The sequence below is a fragment of the Neodiprion lecontei genome, chromosome 7 (genome assembly GCF_021901455.1).
Source record: "Neodiprion lecontei isolate iyNeoLeco1 chromosome 7, iyNeoLeco1.1, whole genome shotgun sequence".
Lineage (NCBI taxonomy): Eukaryota > Metazoa > Arthropoda > Insecta > Hymenoptera > Diprionidae > Neodiprion > Neodiprion lecontei.
Window position 1 is genome coordinate 7,797,206 of NC_060266.1, and position 23,645 is coordinate 7,820,850.

At 40.2% G+C, this 23,645-nt stretch overlaps 3 protein-coding genes across 4 annotated transcripts; all 3 read right to left on the bottom strand.

Annotated features, from left to right (window-relative positions):
- Window positions 1–3,326: 3,326 nt before the first annotated feature.
- LOC107219638 (esterase E4) lies at window positions 3,327–7,738 on the bottom strand. The gene is made up of 8 exons (XM_046745591.1): window positions 7,524–7,738; window positions 5,587–5,869; window positions 5,328–5,513; window positions 5,028–5,227; window positions 4,727–4,883; window positions 4,302–4,616; window positions 3,909–4,062; window positions 3,327–3,802 (listed from the first exon to the last, which is right to left on the bottom strand). Exons 1-8 carry the CDS (start codon window positions 7,656–7,658, stop codon window positions 3,607–3,609), a joined length of 1,626 nt encoding a protein of 541 aa, XP_046601547.1. The 5' UTR covers window positions 7,659–7,738; the 3' UTR covers window positions 3,327–3,606.
- Window positions 7,739–12,811: 5,073 nt separating this feature from the next.
- LOC107224827 (esterase E4) lies at window positions 12,812–16,877 on the bottom strand. Its single transcript, XM_015665033.2, has 8 exons — window positions 16,526–16,877; window positions 15,686–15,968; window positions 15,429–15,614; window positions 15,128–15,327; window positions 14,870–15,026; window positions 14,432–14,746; window positions 14,183–14,321; window positions 12,812–14,073 (listed from the first exon to the last, which is right to left on the bottom strand). The coding sequence occupies exons 1-8, from the start codon at window positions 16,658–16,660 to the stop codon at window positions 13,905–13,907; spliced, it is 1,584 nt and encodes a 527-aa protein (XP_015520519.2). The 5' UTR covers window positions 16,661–16,877; the 3' UTR covers window positions 12,812–13,904.
- A 143-nt stretch (window positions 16,878–17,020) lies between these two features.
- Window positions 17,021–23,089, bottom strand: LOC107224817 (esterase FE4). 2 transcript variants are annotated; one of them, XM_046745594.1, is made up of 8 exons: window positions 23,022–23,089; window positions 19,665–19,947; window positions 18,905–19,090; window positions 18,631–18,830; window positions 18,272–18,428; window positions 17,869–18,183; window positions 17,605–17,743; window positions 17,021–17,501 (listed from the first exon to the last, which is right to left on the bottom strand). In XM_046745594.1, the coding sequence occupies exons 2-8, from the start codon at window positions 19,870–19,872 to the stop codon at window positions 17,336–17,338; spliced, it is 1,371 nt and encodes a 456-aa protein (XP_046601550.1). In that variant the 5' UTR covers window positions 19,873–19,947; window positions 23,022–23,089; the 3' UTR covers window positions 17,021–17,335. The 2 variants fall into 2 exon arrangements, with proteins under 2 accessions (XP_046601550.1, XP_015520506.2); XM_015665020.2 differs by lacking the exon at window positions 23,022–23,089 and adding an exon at window positions 21,727–21,996.
- Between the last annotated feature and the right edge of the window lie 556 nt (window positions 23,090–23,645).

Genomic DNA, 23,645 nt, shown 5'->3' on the forward strand with positions numbered 1-23,645 from the left:
GGACAGCGAGTTGATTCCGCAGCGAGCCAACATCAGTGAAGACGCTTCGCTAAAAACGTGGCACGAAAGATTGGCGCATCAAAACATTCAGCACGTCCGCAGCGTCCTACAAAAATGGAACATAAAAACGAAACCGGTCAGCGATTGGTCTTGCGACGGCTGCGCGCAAGGAAAAATGAACAGGAAACCCTTCCCGAAGAGTCAATCCCAGTCGAACGAACCGGGTGAGCTGCTTCATGCAGATTTGTGTGGACCAATGGAAAATCCGTCCATCGGAAGATCCAGGTATTTTTTACTGTTCAAAGACGATTTTTCGCATTATAAATTCGTGTATTTTCTGAGCCAAAAGGACGAAGTCAAAACATTTTCCGAAAACCTTCTAAAAAACGTTGAAACTCAACTTGGGAGAAAAATAAAGGTTTTAAGAACCGACAATGGCCTCGAATTCACAAATAAAGAGATGAGATCCCTCATGCTCAGGAACGGAATAAAACACGAAACCAGTGTTGCCTACACGCCGGAACAAAACGGGGCAATTGAGCGCGAAAACCGGACAATCGTGGAGGCAGCGCGAAGCATGATCCATGCAAGAGGCTTGGAGTCGAGACTCTGGGCAGAAGCGGTCAACACGGCAACTTTCATCCTCAATCGTACTGGAACGAGCAGCATCCCGGGAAAAACGCCGTACGAATTGTGGTTTGGGAAACCACCCAAAGACATCAACTTCAAAATTTTCGGAACTAAAGTGTGGACGCACATTCCGAAGCAAAAAAGAAAGAAATGGGACCCAAAGGCCAAAAAGGGCTACTCCGTAGGCTACGACGATTGCACCAAGGGCTTCCGGGTGTGGTATCCGGCTGAGGCCAAGGTGAACACGCTTCGCGACGTCAAATTCATGTCTGAAACAAAGGGCACATTCGAGCGAAGAGAGGAGGAGAGCAAACACGCGACAATCAACGTGCCGATCCTCTCCAGCGAAGACGAAGAAACGGAACAACAAGAAACGACCTCGAGTGAATCGGGTGACGAAGATTTCCAAGACGCAGGAGCAGCATTGGATAACGCAGGTCCACCGCCTGAGGAAGAGGCACGACGGTTGCGGAGCAGAGAGACTCTGCGTCAGCCCCAGAGATACGGAGACTACGAATTGGACATCGAAAACCTCTTCCTCACCGAAACCGCAGAGCCAACGACCTTCGAGGAAGCCACGCAGAGCCCGCAAAGCGAAGCCTGGCGTGATGCGATGATGGACGAAATGGAATCGTTGCGACAAAACAAAACTTGGGAACTCGTAGTGCCGCCGCCAGGAGCAAAGGTACTCCCAAATCGTTGGATATACAAACGAAAAACAGGGATAGACAAAAACCACGAACGATTCAAGGCGAGATTAGTCGTCAAAGGTTTTTCGCAACGTCCGGGAATCGACTACGAAGAAACTTTTAGTCCCGTGGTGAGGTTTCCGTCGATCCGGTCCATACTGGCCATCGCAGCATCAACAGACATGCATCTTGCGCAGTTCGACGTTAAAACGGCATTCCTCCACGGAGAGCTCGAAGAGGATATCTATATGAAACAGCCGCAAGGTTTCGAAGACGATTCCGGAAAAATCTGCAAACTCAAAAAGGCACTCTACGGTCTCAAGCAAGCAGCGAGATGCTGGAACATGAAATTTGTAGATTTCTTGAAAAAACACAATCTCAAGGCGACTTCGGCCGATCCGTGCGTTTTCGTCTCGTACCATGACGACAACACCTTGATTCTTGCAATTTACATCGATGATGGATTAATCGCTTCAACGTGTAAAGCAAAAATTGAGAATCTGTTACAGCACTTGGCATCGGCTCTGGAGATCACAGTCGTCCCATTGGGAATGTTTCTGGGGATGGAAATACAACGCCTCCCGGACGGATCGATCTTCGCAAATCAACAAAAATACGCGCAAAAGGTACTCGATCGTTTTCGCATGGAGAATGCGAACAGCGTGTCTATCCCAGCGGATCAACACACCGACCTAAGCTTACGAGACCCGAGCTACGGAGACGAGGTCATCAACGTGCCATATCAGGAAGCAGTTGGCAGTCTGCTGTTCCTGGCCACCGTGACAAGGCCCGACATAGCTTATTCCGTGAGCGTGGTTAGTCAGTATTCCCAATCGCCAAGAAAAGTGCATTGGAACGCGGTAAAAAGAATATTAAAATATATTAAAGGTAGTGTCGCCCACGGAATTTTGTTTCCGAACGAACCTAACAATTTTAAGATAAACGCCTATAGCGACGCAGATTTTGGCGGAGACAAGGGCGACAGAAAATCCACAACCGGGTTTTTTGTGCAAATTGAAAAAACACCTGTGATATGGGGCTCGCAAAAACAAAAGTCGACATCGTTGTCAACGATGGAGTCGGAATATTACGCGGCGAGTCAAACGGCCAAAGAAATAGTCTGGCTAGACAGACTACTCAACGAGCTAGTCATTAAACACAAAAGAGAAGCTCCCACGATGTACGTGGACAATCAGAGCGCCATAAAATTCATTAAAAATCCGCAAATTACAAAGTTTTCAAAGCACATCGACGTGCGTTTTCATTTTGTGCGCGAAAATTACGCAAACAAGGTTTTTTGACTTGGAGTACATCCATACAGACGAGCAATTAGCTGATTTATTTACCAAACCGCTCGCGAAACCAAAATTCTTGTATCTACGAGATAAACTCAATGTAATTGAGAGACCAAAAAATGTAAACATGTCGATCCAAAGTGGGAGTGTTGGAAAATGAGATCCCTCTCCTAGTTGGAGCGACATGGCCCAAAGAGGCGCTGGGGAGAGTCTCCCGAACTCGCGTCTGCGTACGCTCTCTTTTTTTGGAGGCTCTCTCGCCCAGGCCGCTATACTGTAAACACACGCCTCTCTTTTTCCCCCTTTTTTTTTAAAAAGTTTCTCCTTTCCACTTTAAATAAAGATATTTTTTCCGTTATATTGTAATCCGCTCGCATCGCTTTATTTAACCCTGCGAAACCTGCCACGAACTTAAATAACAACAGGCATTCGTTGTCAACCTGTTATCTAACCAATATGGGGTCTTTTAATGAGCGAATCTGATGTAAACTCGGTGCTGGTCAGACGAGAAGTGATCCTCGCTCCGCGGTGGCGCTTTTATAAGAAGCGGTTGGTCGAATCATCGAGCGTTAAGCAGTCGCTCGGTGACGTCACAATTCTATGAATATCGACTGACAGATTCTCTTCTCCCTTGCCGAACTATACTCTTAGGTGATTATTCATTCATTGTATGCGGGAGTAAGTTCGATAGCGTAAATTTATACATACAGAAATTTATTCATTCAATTACAACAGAGAAAAATATAACTGTTGGGTTCCCAAACAGAAATCGTTGACAAAGGGCAAGAATATTTTCCAAATATGTTCAACGTGAAAAAGATTGCTGGAAATGATAGAAATATACCAAGCTATGATTTTTCTTAAGAATGGTATCGAGAGGCGGGCGAGGATTATCTGCAGCTACGTAATTTCAATCACTTGACCGTCTGTTTGGTGGTAGACTTCGCAAACTCCTCAGACATATCTGGGCTCGAAGAAATAATTTCTTGCTCCTAACTTCTCCCGGGATGGAAACGCTCAGATGAGGTATTGGAGACCATTTCGATGCGTTTCCACGTCTCACACATTTCTTCATCGAGATCCTCACCAGTGAAAAGTTCTTCATTGATTTCCAAATAGTTCTTGGTTGCCTTGGTCACTGGTTTCCATACCGTAGTTATCAAATCATCGATCAGTGGAGTTGGATTACTGGTACCCCGTGGAACGTTCCAAAAATTCGTAATCATGAATTACATTTCGCTGAACTTTCTTTTATGAGCCTCAAATAGGCAAGGATAGCGAGTTGAATAATTACCCAGTTTTTGCAAAGTTCGTCCATAGTCTGATCAATCTGTCACTAACCATTTGGTCAGGGGAGCCAGGCTCCATTTTCACGTGCTCGCGGTACATTGACGGGTAAAACAGAAACGGATTTTCTTCAGCGTGTGAAACCCCGAAACCGATAACATCTGAGAGTACACATGGTATGAGAAATTAGGTTAAAAATTGTCATGGTAACAGTCTTCGTTCGTTTTCATATACTACCCATGAAATGGTAATATACTTTCAATCGATTTGATTATTTTTTTACCTAATTCACGCATGTTGATTAACTATATTATTGCAGAGAACGTGCTGATCTCCAGATGAATTCACATCGAATTGAGTGAACAAAACCCTCCTCCTAGTTAATTACATGTATACAAACCTTTCTCATCTACGTTGTACATGATCTTCGTGACTGACCTAGGACTGTCATAGGCAAATCTGTAAAGATACGTCGGAGATTTTTTCTCACGCTGAATATCCACCATCCTGTGAACTCCCCGGATAAATTGTAGATCTCCTATGTACCGCGCGTAATTGGCAGCGGGATATTTAGTCACAGGCTTACCATCGAAGTAGAACTTCCTGATCTCTTGGAGGATTACCGCTGCTTTGGATGGCGCTTTTGCGGTCAAGGGTCGAAGCGCCGAGGCCTCAAAATTTTTATCAAGTTTTGCATATTTCGGTTGAAAATCGCCTGGTGAAAATGTTTCACAAAACGTTCGTTCATTGTGAATATTCTTGGATTTTTTCAACTATACAAAAACATGAAGAGAATTTTCTTGGTCTGAAAGAAAGTCAACTTACGCGAAAAGAAAATAGCTCCCTCGTGAGCGGTGTATCCGATAATAACGGGAACGTCGATACCTTTTTGAGCAAGTTCTTCGATGGGCTTGGGCATCAAAGGTCGCATGCTTTTGTTGTCCACGGTCGGTCCAAACGGAAGTACAAGATTTATTGTTTCCTGAAAAACACGTAATATACGACTTAAAACCGTATGAACATACCACCGAAAAATCGTGTCAAAGCATCAAGTATACTGAATAGGTTGATAGTCGAATTACGAAGTAATTGATACTGATTGCGAGAATGGGCAGATATGGTATACCTCTGGGGTTGATATCTTCGTCTGCATCTCAATAAGCTTATGGGCTGGAATAGTACGAAGATATTCGACGATCTCATTCTGGTCGGTGATATCTTTGCCAAAAGCAGCGACGTAACGATGCGCCATTTTCAATGGCTCTGACACATATGCCCAGGGCACTGAGAGAACTCCACTCTGCATGATGGCTTTGTGGAAGAGGCCTTAAGTCAGAAAATTATCATCGATGTAAATTTTCAATGCCATATCGGGATGGACGTAAAAGAAAAGTATTAATCAATTCCTCATTATATTATCAAGTACCTTTAGCGAGTGGAGATAGCAGCAGATACTGAGCAGAAACAGCACCGGCACTTTGCCCGAAGAGTGTGATGTTGTTTGGATCACCACCGAACTGAGCAATATTCTCCTTCAGCCACTTCAGGGCGGCGATTTGATCCTTAAGCCCCATGTTGCCCGACGCAGCTTCGTGCTCAAGTTGAAGAAATCCTTGTTAAGAATGGATAGTGTATTTTGTGAGAAATTGATAACTCGAGATTGATAGTATGGAACATGGACTCACCCAAGATACCAAGTCTGTAATTAATGCCGACGTGGACGATGTCCGTCTTCATCAAATAATCTGGACTGTAGATATCAGAACCTCCGTCACCGTAACTAAAAAGTCCTCCGTGAATCCAAACCATGACGGGTCGTGACCCCGTTAGTGAAGGTGTCGCTAAGTTCAGATAAAGGCAATCGTCATCGCCAATTATCGACTTGGTGAATAGATTGAACTGAGCGCACTTTGGTCCCTCTTCCAGTGCGTCTCGGATGCCTGTCCATGGTTGCAGAGGTTCTGGGTCCTGAGAGAATAATTTACATTAATTTTGTGTTGTCCAATGTCCAATGTCCAATGTCCAATTCTCTGAGCTGCGGATAAAGATTCACAGCTGATCCAAATACGAAAACCTTGAAATATGATGATGGAATCAAGTTTCGTAGTCTTCTTGGTGTAATTCTCCAAGTTTTATTCCGCCGAAAAAAATATGAAAACAATTTGGGCTTCGATACCGTATTTCAGTTATGTAAGAATCGTACATCACATCTGAACTTGTGCTTTTATCAACTATTCGCTTTGACTCTTTGTTGTGAAGCTTTGATTTTATAGTTTACATATACATTGAAAGCCCAACGGTTTGCGAATCTCTTGCATTCACTATACATGTATAATATAATTTTTATGCTCGTTTATCTGAAAACAGAGGTAAATATCGATAATTCTGGTAAAATCAAAGTTCCTCATATCATTATTTCTCTATCGAATAATGTTAAGGGATCGTCTCAGTGTGAAATTTTCAAAAAATTATTTTTTTTTTTTGCATTATCGTATAGTATACACTGTTCTAAACATTCTCTCAAATTTTTAAATCGAAATTCAAATTATTACGGTCGCTACAGCGCTTCTTGTAGAAAGGGAACGGGGTTTCTACCTGCGCGAGTACTAAGATGCTTAGGTTCTATAACCTTGCAGAATAAACTGTCCAAGCATTTCAGTTCGTTTTTGACATCCACCACGGATAGACGTACGAGAGAAACCCCCAAGAAAAAAATCAAGACCTGGCATCGCCGATTGATCGTAAGTAAACGATTTATATAAACTTTTCCAACTTCAATCTTTAAACGCGTTTTTCTCAGAATGGTGTTTTTCAAAACGGTTTCCACTCTCAAAGGAAGAGTTTTAAAGATATCTAGTTCCAATTTCGGGAGAACATTTTAAACGTCATTCTTTATCGCGCTATGGAAGCTTTTTTTTTTTTTTTTGAAAACTTCCTATTTTTTTTTACGAAAAACTGTCGAAAAAAAGGGCCACATTCGACACTTTTTGTTCAAACCGCCGCCATTTTGTCAAATTTGAAAAAAAAACCCCTCCATAGCGCGATAGCGACTTTCCTACAGATCAATAATCTTTTTGAAATTTTTTTTTCAGATCAAAATTGCGGCCGTCATCGTGGAAACCGTGCAGCACCTTTTTTTTTCACGTGAAATTACAACAATTTATACAACAATGATGCACTCAATAAATAAACTTTAAAAAAATCATTTTGTATTCTTCATAAACGTATTTATTTATGAAAAAAAAACCGGACCGATTAGTTTATTTGAACATTAAAAAAAAAATTCGCGAAAACCAGTGATTTTTCGGTGGGTCACACTGAGACGATCCCTTAATAATAAAACTTGGCAGTGACCTAAAACCAGGAATGAACAAGTCACTTGAAGAGAAAAAGATCAGAATAAAATTCCATTAATAACGCAGACATCTTGCCGTAGTTGGAATAAAATAATGTGGTGGTGGAACTTGAAAAATTTGAGTTGCCAGAAACTAAAATGCGGAACGAAATTATTCTTTGGTGAGTTACAAACGATGTTGATATGTCGCATGTCGTGTCAAAAGTTGGATTGTTCCTTTAAAATTCGAAACTACATTCGTAATCGGTTATCAAAATATATACTTACCTTGAACCTCAATTTCCCTACGGGAGGAGCTGCGTATGGAACACCTTTAAATGCTATGTAAGACTCTCCGACAACACTTTTTACCACAGCACCGCGAAGGAGCCCCTGTTCAACTTTAACCAAAAGGTCACTCATACTCGAACCTCGATTACAATTAGTGAGCAAACTGAACTCTGCGTCCGCTGGCGATTCTCGACTTGATCTTCACCGACTATTTGGAAGTTTCACTTTGATCGCAGTAGTGTATATATGCCGGTTCTAACTCAAAGATGGCGGCGCTCCCCCCTAGCTCCCCCCTAGCTCCCCCCCCTCGACTCACGGCGCCCCCCCCCCCCCCCCCCCGTTCATTTTCGGCGGCGTTTTTATAGGATTTGACACACACACACGCACACACACACACACACAAAATAATTACTGTCGAGACTTGTTTGGCGCAGGAAAGCCGCACATAAATCGGATAGGGTAAAACCCGCTAGTCTCTCTATCTAATCTAATCTCTCTATCTAATAATCACTCTATCTAATAATCTCTCTATCTAATAAAAAAGTTTCAAACAAATGAACGTAGAAAAAGATTATAATAAGTTTCAAACAAATGAACGTAGAAAAAGATTATAATAACAATAGTAAAAAAAGATTATAATAACAATAGTAAAAAAAGATTATAATAACAATAGTATACGCATGAAGTTGGCGGTGGGGTGAGATCCCGAAAACAAAACAAAAAGCATCTAGCAAACCCTTTGACAGCTGTCATCGGCTGTTTATGACAGTCTTTGACAAATATCTTTATAGGTATCTGTTTCTGACGCGCAAAAAATGAACATGCAAACGAAAATTATCAAGATGATTCCCGACAGGAATTGTCTTTTTCGCGCGTTGGCGTATTGTGTATACGGCACTCAAGATCGACACGCAGAGGTGAGACTGAGTATCGTTTCAAATATAGTGGATAATTGGTCTACATTTGCGGGTTTTATTACAGGTAATGAGTCAAACGGTGCTGTGATTAGGTGACCTGGTGATTACAAATCACATATGAATAAAAATGCAATATATGCAGCTGCGGATATTATTAAGATATGTTTAATCGTGTATCGCGAAGAACAAATTCATCCACACCGGATCGGATCACAAAATGGAACACAATTCTCGCTACTCTTCACCGGCGACGGAGACAGTGGACACTTTGATGTCTTGCAGAACCAAAATAAAATTCAGATAGTGAGTAATAAGTATGAAAAGTAACAATCAAATAATAGTCAATCTAAATATATCACCAAACAGTCAAAAGGACAGCCTGGATTTACGATGACAATGGAGAAAGGAGGAGTTTCAAGCAGCAGACAAGGCGATGAAGATGGCGGATGGTCGGAAGTATCACAAAAGAAAGAGGAAAATAAAATTGGAAGTGCGAAGAACCAAATAAGCCATAGAATAATATCCATCAAATATTCGTACAACCAGGAAAGAGGACGACCAGGATCGATGTTGACCACAAGAGAAAGAGGTGTTTTGCGGAATGAACATCAACGCAAATATAGAGAAAAAAATAATATAAAGAAGGTGATTTTGGAGAATAACCGGCAGAGCGGCAGTAAAAATAATTCAACGAAGGGTGTCGAAGAATTAGAAGAATCGATTGCGATGATTGATTCGGAAAATAAATCGAGAGGACGACCAACCAATGTGATGTACATAGAAGTGCGAAAAATTAGACGACAGGAACAGCAGCGAAAATATAGGAAAGCGAACAAAAAATATCATACTGGCTTTTCAACCAACGAACAGAAAGGAGGAGTTTCAACCAGCAGACAAGGCGATGAAGATGGTGGATGGTCGGAAGTATCACAAAGGAAAAAGGAAAATAAAATTTTAAGTGCGAAGAACCAAATAAGCCGGAGAATAATAATAAACAAATATTCCTATTACCAGGCAAGAGGACGACCAGGATCTATGTTAACCACAAGAGAACGAGGTGTTTTACGGAGTGAACAGCAACATAAATATACAGAAAAAAATAATATAAAGAAGGTGATTTTGGAGAATAACGGGCAGAGCGATAGCAAAAATAATTCAGCAGGTCAAGGAGATAGACAGATATCAATAGAGAAGGAACACCAATTTTCAACCAACGAATGGAAGCTTAGATTGATGAAAAAAAGAAAAGTAAGCACAGAAGGAATTGAAGTGGACAGCAAGTGCAGGACCTGTCATTAAATCAACATGAAGGAACAGTCGAAGCGTAATATACGGAACAAGAGACTGTGCAATGTCGCAGATCCCGCAGAGCTGAACAATGCTGTAACTTCAAAAATCTTGAGACCCGTAAAAGCCAGGGAATTCGGAAATTCTGGAATAGTGAAGAAGACGATTTTTCTTGACCTTGGTGAATTGTTGAATAATATTATTCTTGGATATGAAGGTCGTGAACATCAAAACACTTTTTTTGTGTTTACGTTTCAGCCGTGATGGGGGCCCTCCTCAGAACGATATATTTAAAACATCCCTGCTTATTACCTAAACCTTCCATATTAAATTTTGTTATGACTGAGTTGTACATTATTTTATTATTTCTGTTCGCGACAGATGTAATAAAACTGTTTTTTTTTTAAAGAATATTCATGAAATAATTTTATACCTTCACCTTAGCTCTTAAGAGAGAATTTTTTTCAATACGAAGCTTATGTAAGATTCGACCTTGCTCTCCATCCTTGACCGAGCTGTACTCAAACCGAGTTATGTTTTGCATTCCTAGAGCGATAGTAACCCAACACCGCAGACCCTTGGCTCTGAATGTACCGCAGCTATCGGCCGACCTTGCACTCTGGTCTTGTCTGAACCCGTCCAAATACTCATCGTAGAGTTCACATTACATGACGCAGCTCGAAACCCTCCATCATTGCCAAGTGGTGTTCGGAGTAGCATTTTCTTAGATTTTGAGACTTAATTCTAGATACAATTACAAGGTACAAAACGTACGTAGGATCAAAGGTATACATTTCTATGTACATCACATTGGTTGGTCGTCCTCTCGATTTATTTTCCGAATCAATCATCGCAATCGATTCTTCTAATTCTTCGACACCCTTCGTTGAATTATTTTTACTGCCGCTCTGCCGGTTATTCTCCAAAATCACCTTCTTTATATTATTTTTTTCTCTATATTTGCGTTGATGTTCATTCCGCAAAACACCTCTTTCTCTTGTGGTCAACATCGATCCTGGTCGTCCTCTTTCCTGGTTGTACGAATATTTGATGGATATTATTCTATGGCTTATTTGGTTCTTCGCACTTCCAATTTTATTTTCCTCTTTCTTTTGTGATACTTCCGACCATCCGCCATCTTCATCGCCTTGTCTGCTGCTTGAAACTCCTCCTTTCTCCATTGTCATCGTAAATCCAGGCTGTCCTTTTGACTGTTTGGTGATATATTTAGATTGACTATTATTTGATTGTTACTTTTCATACTTATTACTCACTATCTGAATTTTATTTTGGTTCTGCAAGACATCAAAGTGTCCACTGTCTCCGTCGCCGGTGAAGAGTAGCGAGAATTGTGTTCCATTTTGTGATCCGATCCGGTGTGGATGAATTTGTTCTTCGCGATACACGATTAAACATATCTTAATAATATCCGCAGCTGCATATATTGCATTTTTATTCATATGTGATTTGTAATCACCAGGTCACCTAATCACAGCACCGTTTGACTCATTACCTGTAATAAAACCCGCAAATGTAGACCAATTATCCACTATATTTGAAACGATACTCAGTCTCACCTCTGCGTGTCGATCTTGAGTGCCGTATACACAATACGCCAACGCGCGAAAAAGACAATTCCTGTCGGGAATCATCTTGATAATTTTCGTTTGCATGTTCATTTTTTGCGCGTCAGAAACAGATACCTATAAAGATATTTGTCAAAGACTGTCATAAACAGCCGATGACAGCTGTCAAAGGGTTTGCTAGATGCTTTTTGTTCTGTTTTCGGGATCTCACCCCACCGCCAACTTCATGCGTATACTATTGTCATTATAATCTTTTTTTACTATTGTTATTATAATCTTTTTTTACTATTGTTATTATAATCTTTTTCTACGTTCATTTGTTTGAAACTTTTTTATTAGATAGAGAGACTAGCAGGTTTTACCCTATCCGATTTATGTGCGGCTTTCCTGCGCCAAACAAGTCTCGACAGTAATTATTTTGTGTGTGTGTGTGTGTGCGTGTGTGTGTGTGTGTGCGTGCGTGTGTGTCAAATCCTATGAAAACGCCACCGAAAATGACCGAGGGGGGGGGGGGGGGGGGGGGCCGTGAGTCGAGGGGGGGGGGGGGGGCTAGGGGGGAGCTAGGGGGGAGCGCCGCCATCTTTGAGTTAGAACCGGCATATACATATACACTACTGATCGCATCAAAAACGCCACGCAAGACGAATCAATTTACCTTTTCTCAGGTGTTGATTACGTAAGAGATGAATCTATTTATGCGCAAAGTTTATCGCGTAGATGTGCGAATACAGTTACCAAACCAATAACTCTCATAATTTCGAAACGGGAATCACTAATTTCATCATTTTCGGACATATTTCATAGTATTTTTCGATACAAGAGTATAAGGCGGCAATGCCGCACAGAGAATCTGCCGGTAACGAGTTCGACAAAGCCACCCTTTAATCGTATTTCGAACACTATTTTCTGTACACTCTGCCTGTAACCTAAAGTCCTGTATTGTTATGCACTGTCCACTAACACTTGAGATGTCTTTCAAGCATCAGCATAAGAAAAACTCCGTTAAGTGCCTATGAACGGCGCATAAAGAGGACTTTCGGTATAGGTGTTACAAAAACGAATTCTGCAATACGGTTTTTCCACATCCAAAACAAATGCTGGGATTTAGTTTTTTCCATCTCATGATTCTAGGTGCGAGTTGTTTGTGAGCAGGATTCCAGTCGAGCCACTGTGTCGATTCGAATAGAATTTGCATAGCACGGTGCTTTTCTTGTTGTAAAGATGTACCATTAAGGATTTGCGCTTAAATATATCACCCTTTTTAAAACGGCAGGCACCGTCACGTAATTACTTTCGTTTTAAAACTATACATCGACCTTTCCAATACAATTCAACAGCATTTTTAACATGCTCAGTATTTTCTGTTCTATTCTCTGGTTTTTTTTCTCTGTACCAAGTACACAAAGTTACGAACATCCTAATGAAAATTATACTACTTTCCAGAATGCTGTGATCAATGTTGGCGATTCCATAATATGAATAATAACAAAAAACCAATTTTTAAGATTATTTTATTCTTCGCAAAAATATCAGGCAAACTCACACTGTACTATCATGCTTGGTGTAAAAAAAGCGATGAGTTTTTCGACTAGAACAGGTTTGTTCCATTTTTTTTTTTTGGGTAAAATGTAAAGGTAAACTTGTTGAGTTATTTTACTTTTAGGGAATAACAGCTTGATATTGGGCGTTCCAAATTGGCATTTATTCTGCAATCTGAAGAGAGTCTCACAATCAGGCACCAGTTATCCCCACTTAATCAACGTGAATATTTTGGGTCACTGCGATCATATACATTCTTATTTACTTGGAAAGTTGATGTTGTGGTACTTTTGAGCCCGTCTGACCACGAAGGGTTAAATTCCAATCGTTCCTACATCTATGGAAAATCAACCTATGTAAAATTAAAAGACATTTCGAAGTAGCAGTACTGTACTCAAGTAATAAAAAGTCAAACCTTATCTTGTTATGGTTTTTCGAATAAAATACTAGGCACATGTCATCAGTTTACGGACAATAATGGTAAAATTCAGTTGGTAATAACATCCAATAAGAGTACTTAACCTTTTACCGAAAAATACTGCACGCTACGGAAATTTGATCTCACGTATCGTAACGTACGATATAATATCGACAAGTGTATGAAAAGTAGAAGAAAGAGAGACCACATTTTTTATAATAACATAGTACAGTAAAGTTTTCCTACAAATGAGTACAATTAAATTTACAATCCTGAAACATCTCCAATACTTAATTAATTTGGGTTCTTCGTCCAATCAAGAGTTAAACCTCAGTCGTACAAACAAGGTGAAACTGAAAACATGTTTATTACATAAATGACTTTTTGAGTCAGTGTTGCGCTGGTACGAGAAAGAACATCTCAAGAATCAATTTTCGCATGTGTATATTTCTTGGAGTATGGCGCGATACGACAGCATTCTCTGATCAACGTTCTGAGCCACAGAGATCCAACTGTGATTTGGCGAAATCATCAGTATCAAGTGTGTCAGCAGTTGTCCACCCAAATGGAAAACCCAAAGGAACACAAATTCTCGCTTCAGTCACCAGAAGATGCTTTCAGAATTAAAGTCCTACTGACCACCTATCATGGCTTCAATACGTTTCCACATTTCCCACATTTCTTCATCTGGGTTCATGCTATTGGAGAGCGTTTGATTGATTTCTAAGAAGTTCTTGGCTGTTCTCGTCACCGGTTTCCACTTTGTAGTAATCAGATCATCAACTACTGGGGTTGGATTACTATAAATAAGACAGAAAACGCAGAAAGTTTTTAATAAAACAAATTTCCAAAGTCATCACGCGACTGGAGACAGTAACGAAAAAAGTTCAATATTCGTGTCGTATTTACCCAGTTCTCGCAAAATTCGTCCATAACCTGATCAATTTATCACTAAAGATCTGGTCTGGAAACCCTGGCTTCATTTTGACATGCTCGCGATAATTCTTCGGGAAGAAAAGATACTGATTCTCTTGGCCGTGAAGGACGCCTGTAAATTCAGATTTACGATATCCGATGACACAAATAATTTTATAAATTTCCGGATCTGCTTGTTTTTGTAAATGTATAGTTATAGAGTGCAATTACTTGTCTGCATACCTTCTCTAATCACGCCGTAAATAAGCTTTGTCACTGAATCAGGACTATCGTACGAAAACCTGTACAAATACGTTGGGGAGTTTTTTTCACGCTGAATATCAACCACTTTATGCAGCTCCTTAACGAAATGCAGATCACCAGCGAAGTGAGCATAATTGGTAGCGAGATCTCTGGTTATGGGCTTTCCTTTGTAATAAAACGTTTGAATCTCCTTAGTGATCTCTGTTACCCTGGATGGCGCCCTGTCGGTAAGAACTCGAAGCACTGCGGCTTCAAAATTGTTTTCAACTGCATTATATACCTCTTCCGATCCACCTAGAAAATACATTTTCAGAAGCAAGATGAAATCCAATACGAACATTGCAAACTAAGAGACAACAGATGAAAAATGTAAAGGGAATATTTGTTATCTGAGATGTCGTGGCACGGTAAACTTACTCGTCAAAAAAATTACCCCCTCGTGAGTGGTGTAACCAATGATGATTGGAACATCAAAACCTTGTTGAACAAGTTCTTCAAGAGGCTTGGGTATCAGTGGCTCCGCACTATTGGTGTCAACAGTGGGTCTAAATGGAGTTAAGACATTCATTTTTTCCTGGAACATAGGACGATTCGTATAAAGTTTCTTTCGAGTGAGGATATAGACTGTGAAAACATTGACACACGCTACAAGGACGTCGATGCTTGGCTGGTTACCTCTGGAGTTGACATTTTTTCCTGAATCTCAATAAGCTTGCGAACTGGAACAGTACGAAGATATTCAACGATCTCATTCGGGTCGGTTATATCTTTGCCAAAGGCAGCGATGTAGCGATGCGCCATTTTTAACGGCTCCGAAATGTGTGCCCAGTGAGCCAATAGAGCTCCACTCTGCATGATGGCTTTGTGAAAAAGACCTTAACGCAAAATAATGTCATCGATGTGAAATCGCAACGCAGTCTAGAAATGGAACTGCATAAAAGCATATTGTCGAATTCCTCGACACGTGGTCAAGTACCTTTAGCAAGTGGAGACAGTAGCAGATAATGAGCAGAAGCACTACCAGCACTTTGTCCGAACAGTGTGATGTTGTTTGGATCGCCTCCGAACTTTACGATATTTTCCTTGAGCCACTTCAGGGCGGCAATTTGATCCTTGAGTCCCATGTTACCCGATGCAGCTTCGTGCTCAAGTTGAAGGAATCCTTGTGGCAATGGACGGTATGTTTATGGCAAATTAATCTTTTAGGATAGATGGCAAAGCATATGGACTCACCTAAAACACCGAGTCTGTAGTTAATGCCAACGTGGACAACGTCCGCCTTCATCAGATAATCTGGACCGTAGACATCAGAACCTCCATCACCAAAGAAGTAGCCTCCTCCATGGATCCAAACCATGACTGGTCGCGACCCTGCTAATGAAGGTGTGGCTACGTTGAGATAAAGGCAATCATCATCGCCGATTATGGACATGGTGAACAGACTGAATTGGGCGCATTTGGATCCTTCTTCCAAGGCATCTCGTATACCTGTCCACGAATGCGCTGGTTGAGGATCCTAATAGTCATGGTATGTAGACAGTTTTGGTAATAATAATCAGCCACGTTTCAATTCCCAAATGAAATGTATTTTACATGAGTTGCGCGGATTCGTTTCAAAGAAAGTACGAAACTGATCTGAATAGTAAAATTCGATCATTCTGGTGATCGATGGATTACCGTTTTCACCTAACCATAACCTTTTTGCAAATCGTCTCCACATGTGATTTTCAAATCACTGCTTAATACACTGCTTCCATTTATTTCAAGTAAGTTATTCATATAATTTTTTACAACGAAAGTTCCACAAGTAAAGATAAATAATTACTTATTTCTCGATGTTGTACAATGTAATATAACTCATTAAAATAAGACACGATCCAACTTATCAGGTTTATATGTATACCTTAAAATCGAGTGTGAAGAGTTTCAACTATCTCGTGTATGTAAAATCAAAGGTCACTAGTATAAGAACATTATCACTCAGATACATACACTCAACTTCATGTTGTACTAAAACCGATATTCGGTGAGTGCAAAAGCCGAACTCTGGAGTACCAGACAAAAGAAACTCACCCTGAATCTTAAATTCCCAACTGGAGGAGCCGCGTATGGGATACCTTTGAAAGCGATATAAGAACCGCCAATGACACTTTCTACCGTAGCACCACGGAGCAGTCCTTGCTTGACTTCAACCACAGGATTGTTCATATTAAAGCCCCGTCTAGCGGTCACAACGAACTCTAAATGTACTGATTCCCTCCGAGAATCCTACCTAATCCTACTATCTCCCGGATAGCTGGAAGTCTTATATCATTAAAATTGCCGTCATAGTTCAAGTGGTGATGTATTAAGGTCATATTTTAGGTCGTGATTATCTCAATGCCGAGATTCGTATATTATACATAAGAAATATGTGATACGTGACATATGATACGTGAATAAAGTAGGAAAATAGAATACCGACCAAGTACTGATATTTTCCAAGAAATAAAGTTTGGAGAAATATTGCAAATGATCAGTTTGCGCTCGTGTCTGAATCGCTAAATCCTAAGGTTACAATGGGCGTTGGACGGGGATACCAACATTTTTATTACGAAATAAGTCATGTTACAAAAACTTAAGCTTAGACAACACAGTATATACTGGCGATATAAAAATACATCAGCGAATATTAAACCCTAACAACTTGAAAGCCCACAATGGTGTGATATCAAAAATCATATATTTTTTATCTGACAATAAGATGAACAATATTCAAGCAAATCTGCAGTAAGTTATACAAAATTACTTAGCTGCTGTTTAGGTAGCTTAGAGAACTCCGATGAGTTTAAACTCGCTTGTCAGTAATCACCTGTAGCAAATACTTTCAGGATTGAGGTGCTACTAATCAGACGCGATGGCTTCGATGCGTTTCCATGTCTGCCACATGTCTTTATTGGGATTTATTCCAGTTGAAAACTCTGTATCTATTTCCAAATAGTTCTTGGTTGTTTCAGTAATCGGTTCCCACTTCTTGGTAATTAGATCATCGATTACCGGCGTAGGATTTCTATGGATTGAAAATTTTATACATATGTTACCTACCAACAGACGCAACACGTAATACTTTTTCACTGGTCATTAGTTATATTGCTAAAAAAAATCGCGTTTACCCTGTTTTGGCGAAGTCTGTCCACATTCTGACGAATCGATCACGAAGCATGACTTCAGTCGAGCCAGGCTCCATTTTTATGTAATAGCGGAACTGAGAGGCGAAAAATATATACTGAAGTTCTTCAGCATGCATGGCACCTGCGAAAATGACGGGCAAATACAATGGAAGATAATTTAGTGAGATTAGTAAGCATTTCAATAAGAAGTTTGCAGGAAACTTTGAACAACTGACAAAATTACCGAGTATACACTGTCACACCTACCTTTCATTTGAACTTGGAATAAGGTCTTGGCTAATGATGTTGGGCTACTGTAGGAAAACCTATAAAAGTACGTCGGCGACTTCTTCCCCATCTGAATCTCGACTACCTTCTGAATGCCTGCAACAATGTGTAAGTCGCCGCAGCATTGGACGTATTCATCGACGAGATCCTTCGTTATACGCTTGTCTCCAAAATAGAACGTTCTTATTTCTTTCGCCATTTCCGGTACCTTGGACGGAGCCTTTGCCGCCAAGCTTCTGGGCACTGCTATTTCAAAGTTTTCATCGAGTTTTGCGTACGCCTCATCCTGAAGTCCTAGAAGGCAATCAAACAATGTCGGAGCAAGTGAAATGCGAAGAATTAGTTGAAGTATTTCTATTTACTTAATCAATAATCGACTTACCGATTAAGAAGAGGATTCCTTCGTGACTGTTGTATCCAATTATGACTGGTACATCAAAGCCCTCGGCAGCAGTTTCCTCAAGGGGCCTTGGCATGAATGGTTCGACGCTCTTGGCATCTACGCCAGGTCCAAATGGATATATAAGGTTAATTCTTTCCTGAAAAACAGAAGAATATCAACATTTCTTCGTTTTAGCAGATTCATACAGAATGTCACTAAGTTCCCACTAGACCGATGCGTTTGGCGAACGCAACTGATTGTGAGAGCATCTTCGTTCACTGAATTCCGTTACTAAATTAGATTTGACATATTTAAAAATATTCCTACAGCATCGCCTGCTTTTCAGACTCACTACTCACCTCTGGAGTGAGCATATTCTCCTGAACTTCGATTAGCCGATGAGCTGGAATAGTGCGAAGGAATTTGACAATCTCATCAGGGTCGGTAATATCCCTTCCAAGTGTAGAGACGAAGCGACGCGCCGTATCCACAGTCTTCGTTACGCTCGCCCATGGGTTGAACACCACCCCGCTTTGGATGATGCCTTTGTGGAAAAGACCTTGATACCAGAAAAAGTGGTTCGGGTATTACCAGCCGTGTGCTAACGCAAATGACAAATAAACAGTAACATACCTTTAGCCAGTGGTGACAGAAGCAGGTAGTGCACGGAGACACCACCGGAACTGCCTCCAAATACCGTCACGTTATTCGGGTCACCTCCAAATTGGGCGATATTTTCCTTTACCCATTTTAAAGCTGCCACCTGATCTTTCAGACCTATATTTCCAGGCGCCACCTCGTGGTCGAGGTTCAAGAATCCTGAGCGAATGAAAATTCGTTCAATCATGCGTAACGAGTAATTTGCAAGGGGTCATTCACGGAAATTGAATAAATGATTCCAATTCATCGGCATGGATTTCAAGTGATTTTTATTGAGCAATACCTTATCATGTGATTTTCATTAATTTCCAATATCAACTCGAGTTTCCGAGCGTTCCAGACGATTGTCCGTGGCTTAGAGACTCGACAGAATCACAGGTAATCACAACGGAAATCCCCGGAAATTACGTAGGACAGTGAAACATCACTGAATTCAATGAAAATCACTAGTCGATGAAAAGCAAATCAATGAGTTGAAACCATTCGTTATCTACCGGAACACTTGCAACAATTTCCATGATTTCCAATACGCTTCACGTGTGATTTATAATGATTCGAAGTAATCTCAAATATCTTGATGAATTTCTTGTTATTTCAAAGAATATTTCAATCACCAAAGTTTATTCGATTTACAATATGATTTCCCATTGCTAAATCTACATCTTCCCCAACTGAATGCCCCCTTGATCGGTGGTTTTGAACAACGTCCAACCGTCTGCCCATCTAAACTCACCTAGTACGCCAACTCTGAAATTGATGCTCACGTAAACGATTCCCGAGTCCATCAAGTAATCGGGGCTATACATCCCAAATCCTCCGTCACCAAGGACGAACGCTCCCGCGTGAATCCAAACCATAACTGGCCGTGACCCTGTCAAAGACTTCGTGGCGACATTCAGATAGAGACAATCGTCATCTCCAAGTATCGTCTTGGTAAACATGTCCAGTTGAGCGCACTTTGACCCTTCTATGAAGGCTTCTCGCACTCCCGTCCATGTCGCCGCTGGTTGTGGATCCTGCAGGATAAAAGAGGTAGGTAGGCAGGTATAAGTAAGTTTCTGAATTTAACTGACGATGATCCACCAATACTGATTATCGATACCATGGGTAAGAATCGACTACCAACGCAAATGGAAGGTATTATCAGTGGCATTAATCTCACAACGATACCGGCCATTCACAAGTATTTATTTGACAGTTTAATCAGCAAGGACAGATTTGATACATATGTAAATATAATTGACCATCAAATCAGTTATAAATATCAGACGCCCACGGCCTTTCTAATAATACGTATTGATTATGCAGTATTTATGCAACCGAGTAATCTACTTAATTGAATAAAGACCTTCCGATAAACCTGCAATATCTCGAAATGAATACGAATAACTGCTCTTCATTTTGAAATACCAATTTAGAGATAGTTGCATTGACTGGCAACAGTCGAATGAAATTAATTTTTTAACTTACTATCTCGCGAACAGTGTAATCGAAAAAGATGCCCGAATCTTACAATTGCTGTCCTGTCTCTCTCCTCGTTAGGAACGATTCGAATTAAACAATTCTGACTGCAATTGCAAACCGTCATACATAGTGTATCTATGTGATCAAAGCCAATTCATCACGTTTATTTACAAGGAAAAAAAAGAATATCCGATCTATACGGGCAAGACCGTACTTGTATAGCACTTCTCTGCAATAAAAATTACGAGGATGACAGTGAGAATTACTTTTTAACGTGGTCAACTTTCATTCGCAAATGTTTTTCGAACTTGTCAAATGCCCCAGTCGAACTGGTTTTTACCTCAAAAAATTTTAATCCTTATAAATATCGTTGAGCATGTAAATTGAACACATTTTTTCCATGTACGTACAAAGAACTTCAATATAGCTAGATGTATAAATAAGCTGGAATTAATTGAACAGACATGTCTATCTAAGATATCACAGTTACGCTAACAATATATGTTCTATAAATAACCACTGTGTGTAGTTCAAGCAAACTTCTTTCGATCGGTTCTTTACTATACTTATATTGCTAAGTTCTTACCTATGTAACCAGAGTAAATCTGACTATATGGTAATTCAATCCTGATCATGCTCGCGGCTGTATTAAATATATCGATTTCCAAGAGTTCGACGACGCATCTACGACTACATTTTACCGCCTCCTTGGACTTGAATCAAAACCATCTATCATGCCAATCAGCTTATGTTGTCAAGAGAAGGACATAATTTTTTGTCTCCATTTTATATTAGTCATGATCCAGACATGATATTTCAACCTTAGCAGCAACAAAACACAACCCAACAAACGTAAGCCAAAACCTTCACAAATAGACACTGAAGCCTTTCTTTGAGATCACTGGTATAAGTTACAGGAAAGATTTATAGCATTCTGGTTGTCAAACCACTATGAGGTTTGATTATAACTTCTGCTCAAACTCCTATCTAGTATATCATAGTGAATTTCCAAAACTGGCTGGTAATTTTCCGTGTAAAATAAACAGTACTGCATTACAGCAATTCCCGTAGAAAACTTCTCTAATACTTTACTCTAGATACTTATACGATGCATTCTTCGATTTTGAGTACTTGGGATAAATAAATTAAGTACCGTATACCTGACTTCTATTATCATAGTGAAATTCCGAAAGTGACAACTAGTTTTCTGTATACAATACACGCTACCCTGATGTGAAAATTTCGACTAAAAAAATGCCCAGCAGTTTTACTCCAAATACTCGATGCATGCAGTCCCTGATTTTGGATACTTGGATGATTGAATTAATTACCCTGAATCTGAGTTCGCCGACCGGCGGCGCGGCGTAGGGAATGCCTTTAAAGGAGAGGTAGGATCCTCCGGCGACACTCTCGGTCTCGAGGCCTCGAAGGTGGCCCTGCTTCACGGTCACAACTGGTTCGCCCATGTCTTACTCTAGCGACTGACTGTCGACGACGCGTTGCAGACTGAAATCGAGTGACTCATAGAACACTCGCACCCACACTCGTATAACATTTCTCGTCGGCTCGGTCAGTCGCCGTAAGAGATGAGGACCAGGTCAGGAGAGTCCAGAATCTTATCAAACTGCGAAGCTGCCGCGTGTTTATCGACTGCACCTTGCACCCAGAATCGGTGCAAGAGAAATAAAAGTACACTCAAGAGAAGGAGAGAAAAATCGTCGAAATGCTTGAATTGCACTTTCTTCCTCATTTTTAAACTTGAGCTAATTAACTTCGTCACTTTACCGATTTCGTGACTGATTGTGAGGTAGGTGTTACGATGTAATTCCGACTCTCGCCTCCGCTTCGAATGATCACACTTTTTAAACTCAATGTCAACCGGGTATTGTATTTGCATGGCAACTGCTGCATTTTTTAATCCGCTATCAAGGTCGGTACCGCAATAACAAGTGATCCAAACTTCTTCGAGGACCGTCGAAACCGTTGCATGATCGCGACCCTACTAAAAGTGTTTATGTGTTGAATCATAAAATGTTTTGAAAGAATTTAGCGTTCAATTTATTACATGATTTGATCTTATAAGTTCACTAAAATATCTTGATCTCGTGTAACTGACGAATTTTGCTTTTGTAATTTATTGTGTAATTTTTTATGCCATTAAAATATATGAGAGATCACACAATATGTAAGTTACAAAAATACGAATCAACAGATATACTGGACCAAAAATCATAATACATCCCACTACACAGTTGATGATTCGTACCTTTGTAATCTGTTATGTAATTTCTTATATATTTTATCGAATTTATGAGATAAATCATGTAATAAATTACATGCTGAACTCTTTCAAAACATTTTATGATTCAACATATGACCATTTTCACGTGGGGAATTGCGGACCTTTTCTTTTATATTTTTACACTTGTATGCCGACACAGCTCAAGATTCGTGCACGTATCACGAAACGCTGGCTGACTAATATTTATTGAGCGTCACTAAAAGCAAATATACACACAGTACATGTATTACACAAGCATGCAGCCAGGTGTCGTGAAATGCTAATAATCAATACCAGCCGCTTTTTTGAAAAAAAAAAAACGAAATAATAATGGTATCGACTTACCGTTGTCTCATACAATGAAGCTTTCCAAGGGTCGAATATATTGAACAACGTTTGTCTGCAAAATTTCAAATGGCAATAGATTGTTCATTAATGAATTAACTCGAACTTTGATCATTGATGAATATCTTCTACCGCCTACTAGCCAATTCGAAATGAAGTTCGTCATTAACGGTGTGAGTGACGCAAGGTGTATGAAAAGAAATGACATGTTTGCTTAATCGTAGTAATTTTTTTGCGCACCTCGTAAATCAACATTTTCGCCGGTAGGCGATGTGTAACATGCAGGATGAGTATGCGCGGCTTTGCGGTCATACAGCAGCTTGATGTAATTCCCTGTTTAAAAGTCTCTACTAAAAATAGTCGGTTGGCAACAAGTATAAGCACCACCTAGAATTATTCTGAATTTACACAGCGATTATGTGAACCAACACTGACAAGTGGTGGTTTCGTGCAACTTATTGTTGGATCAGCAGAATGATACTTGCAAAATTAGACTTTCTAATGAATGACAAATTTTTATAGACTTGTTGGATCCTGAAACGCCTGATCGATTAATTGTGGGCGTTAATTTTCTTGAAAACGAAGACACGCATTCCAAATAAAAATTCAACCATAACGTCTAAT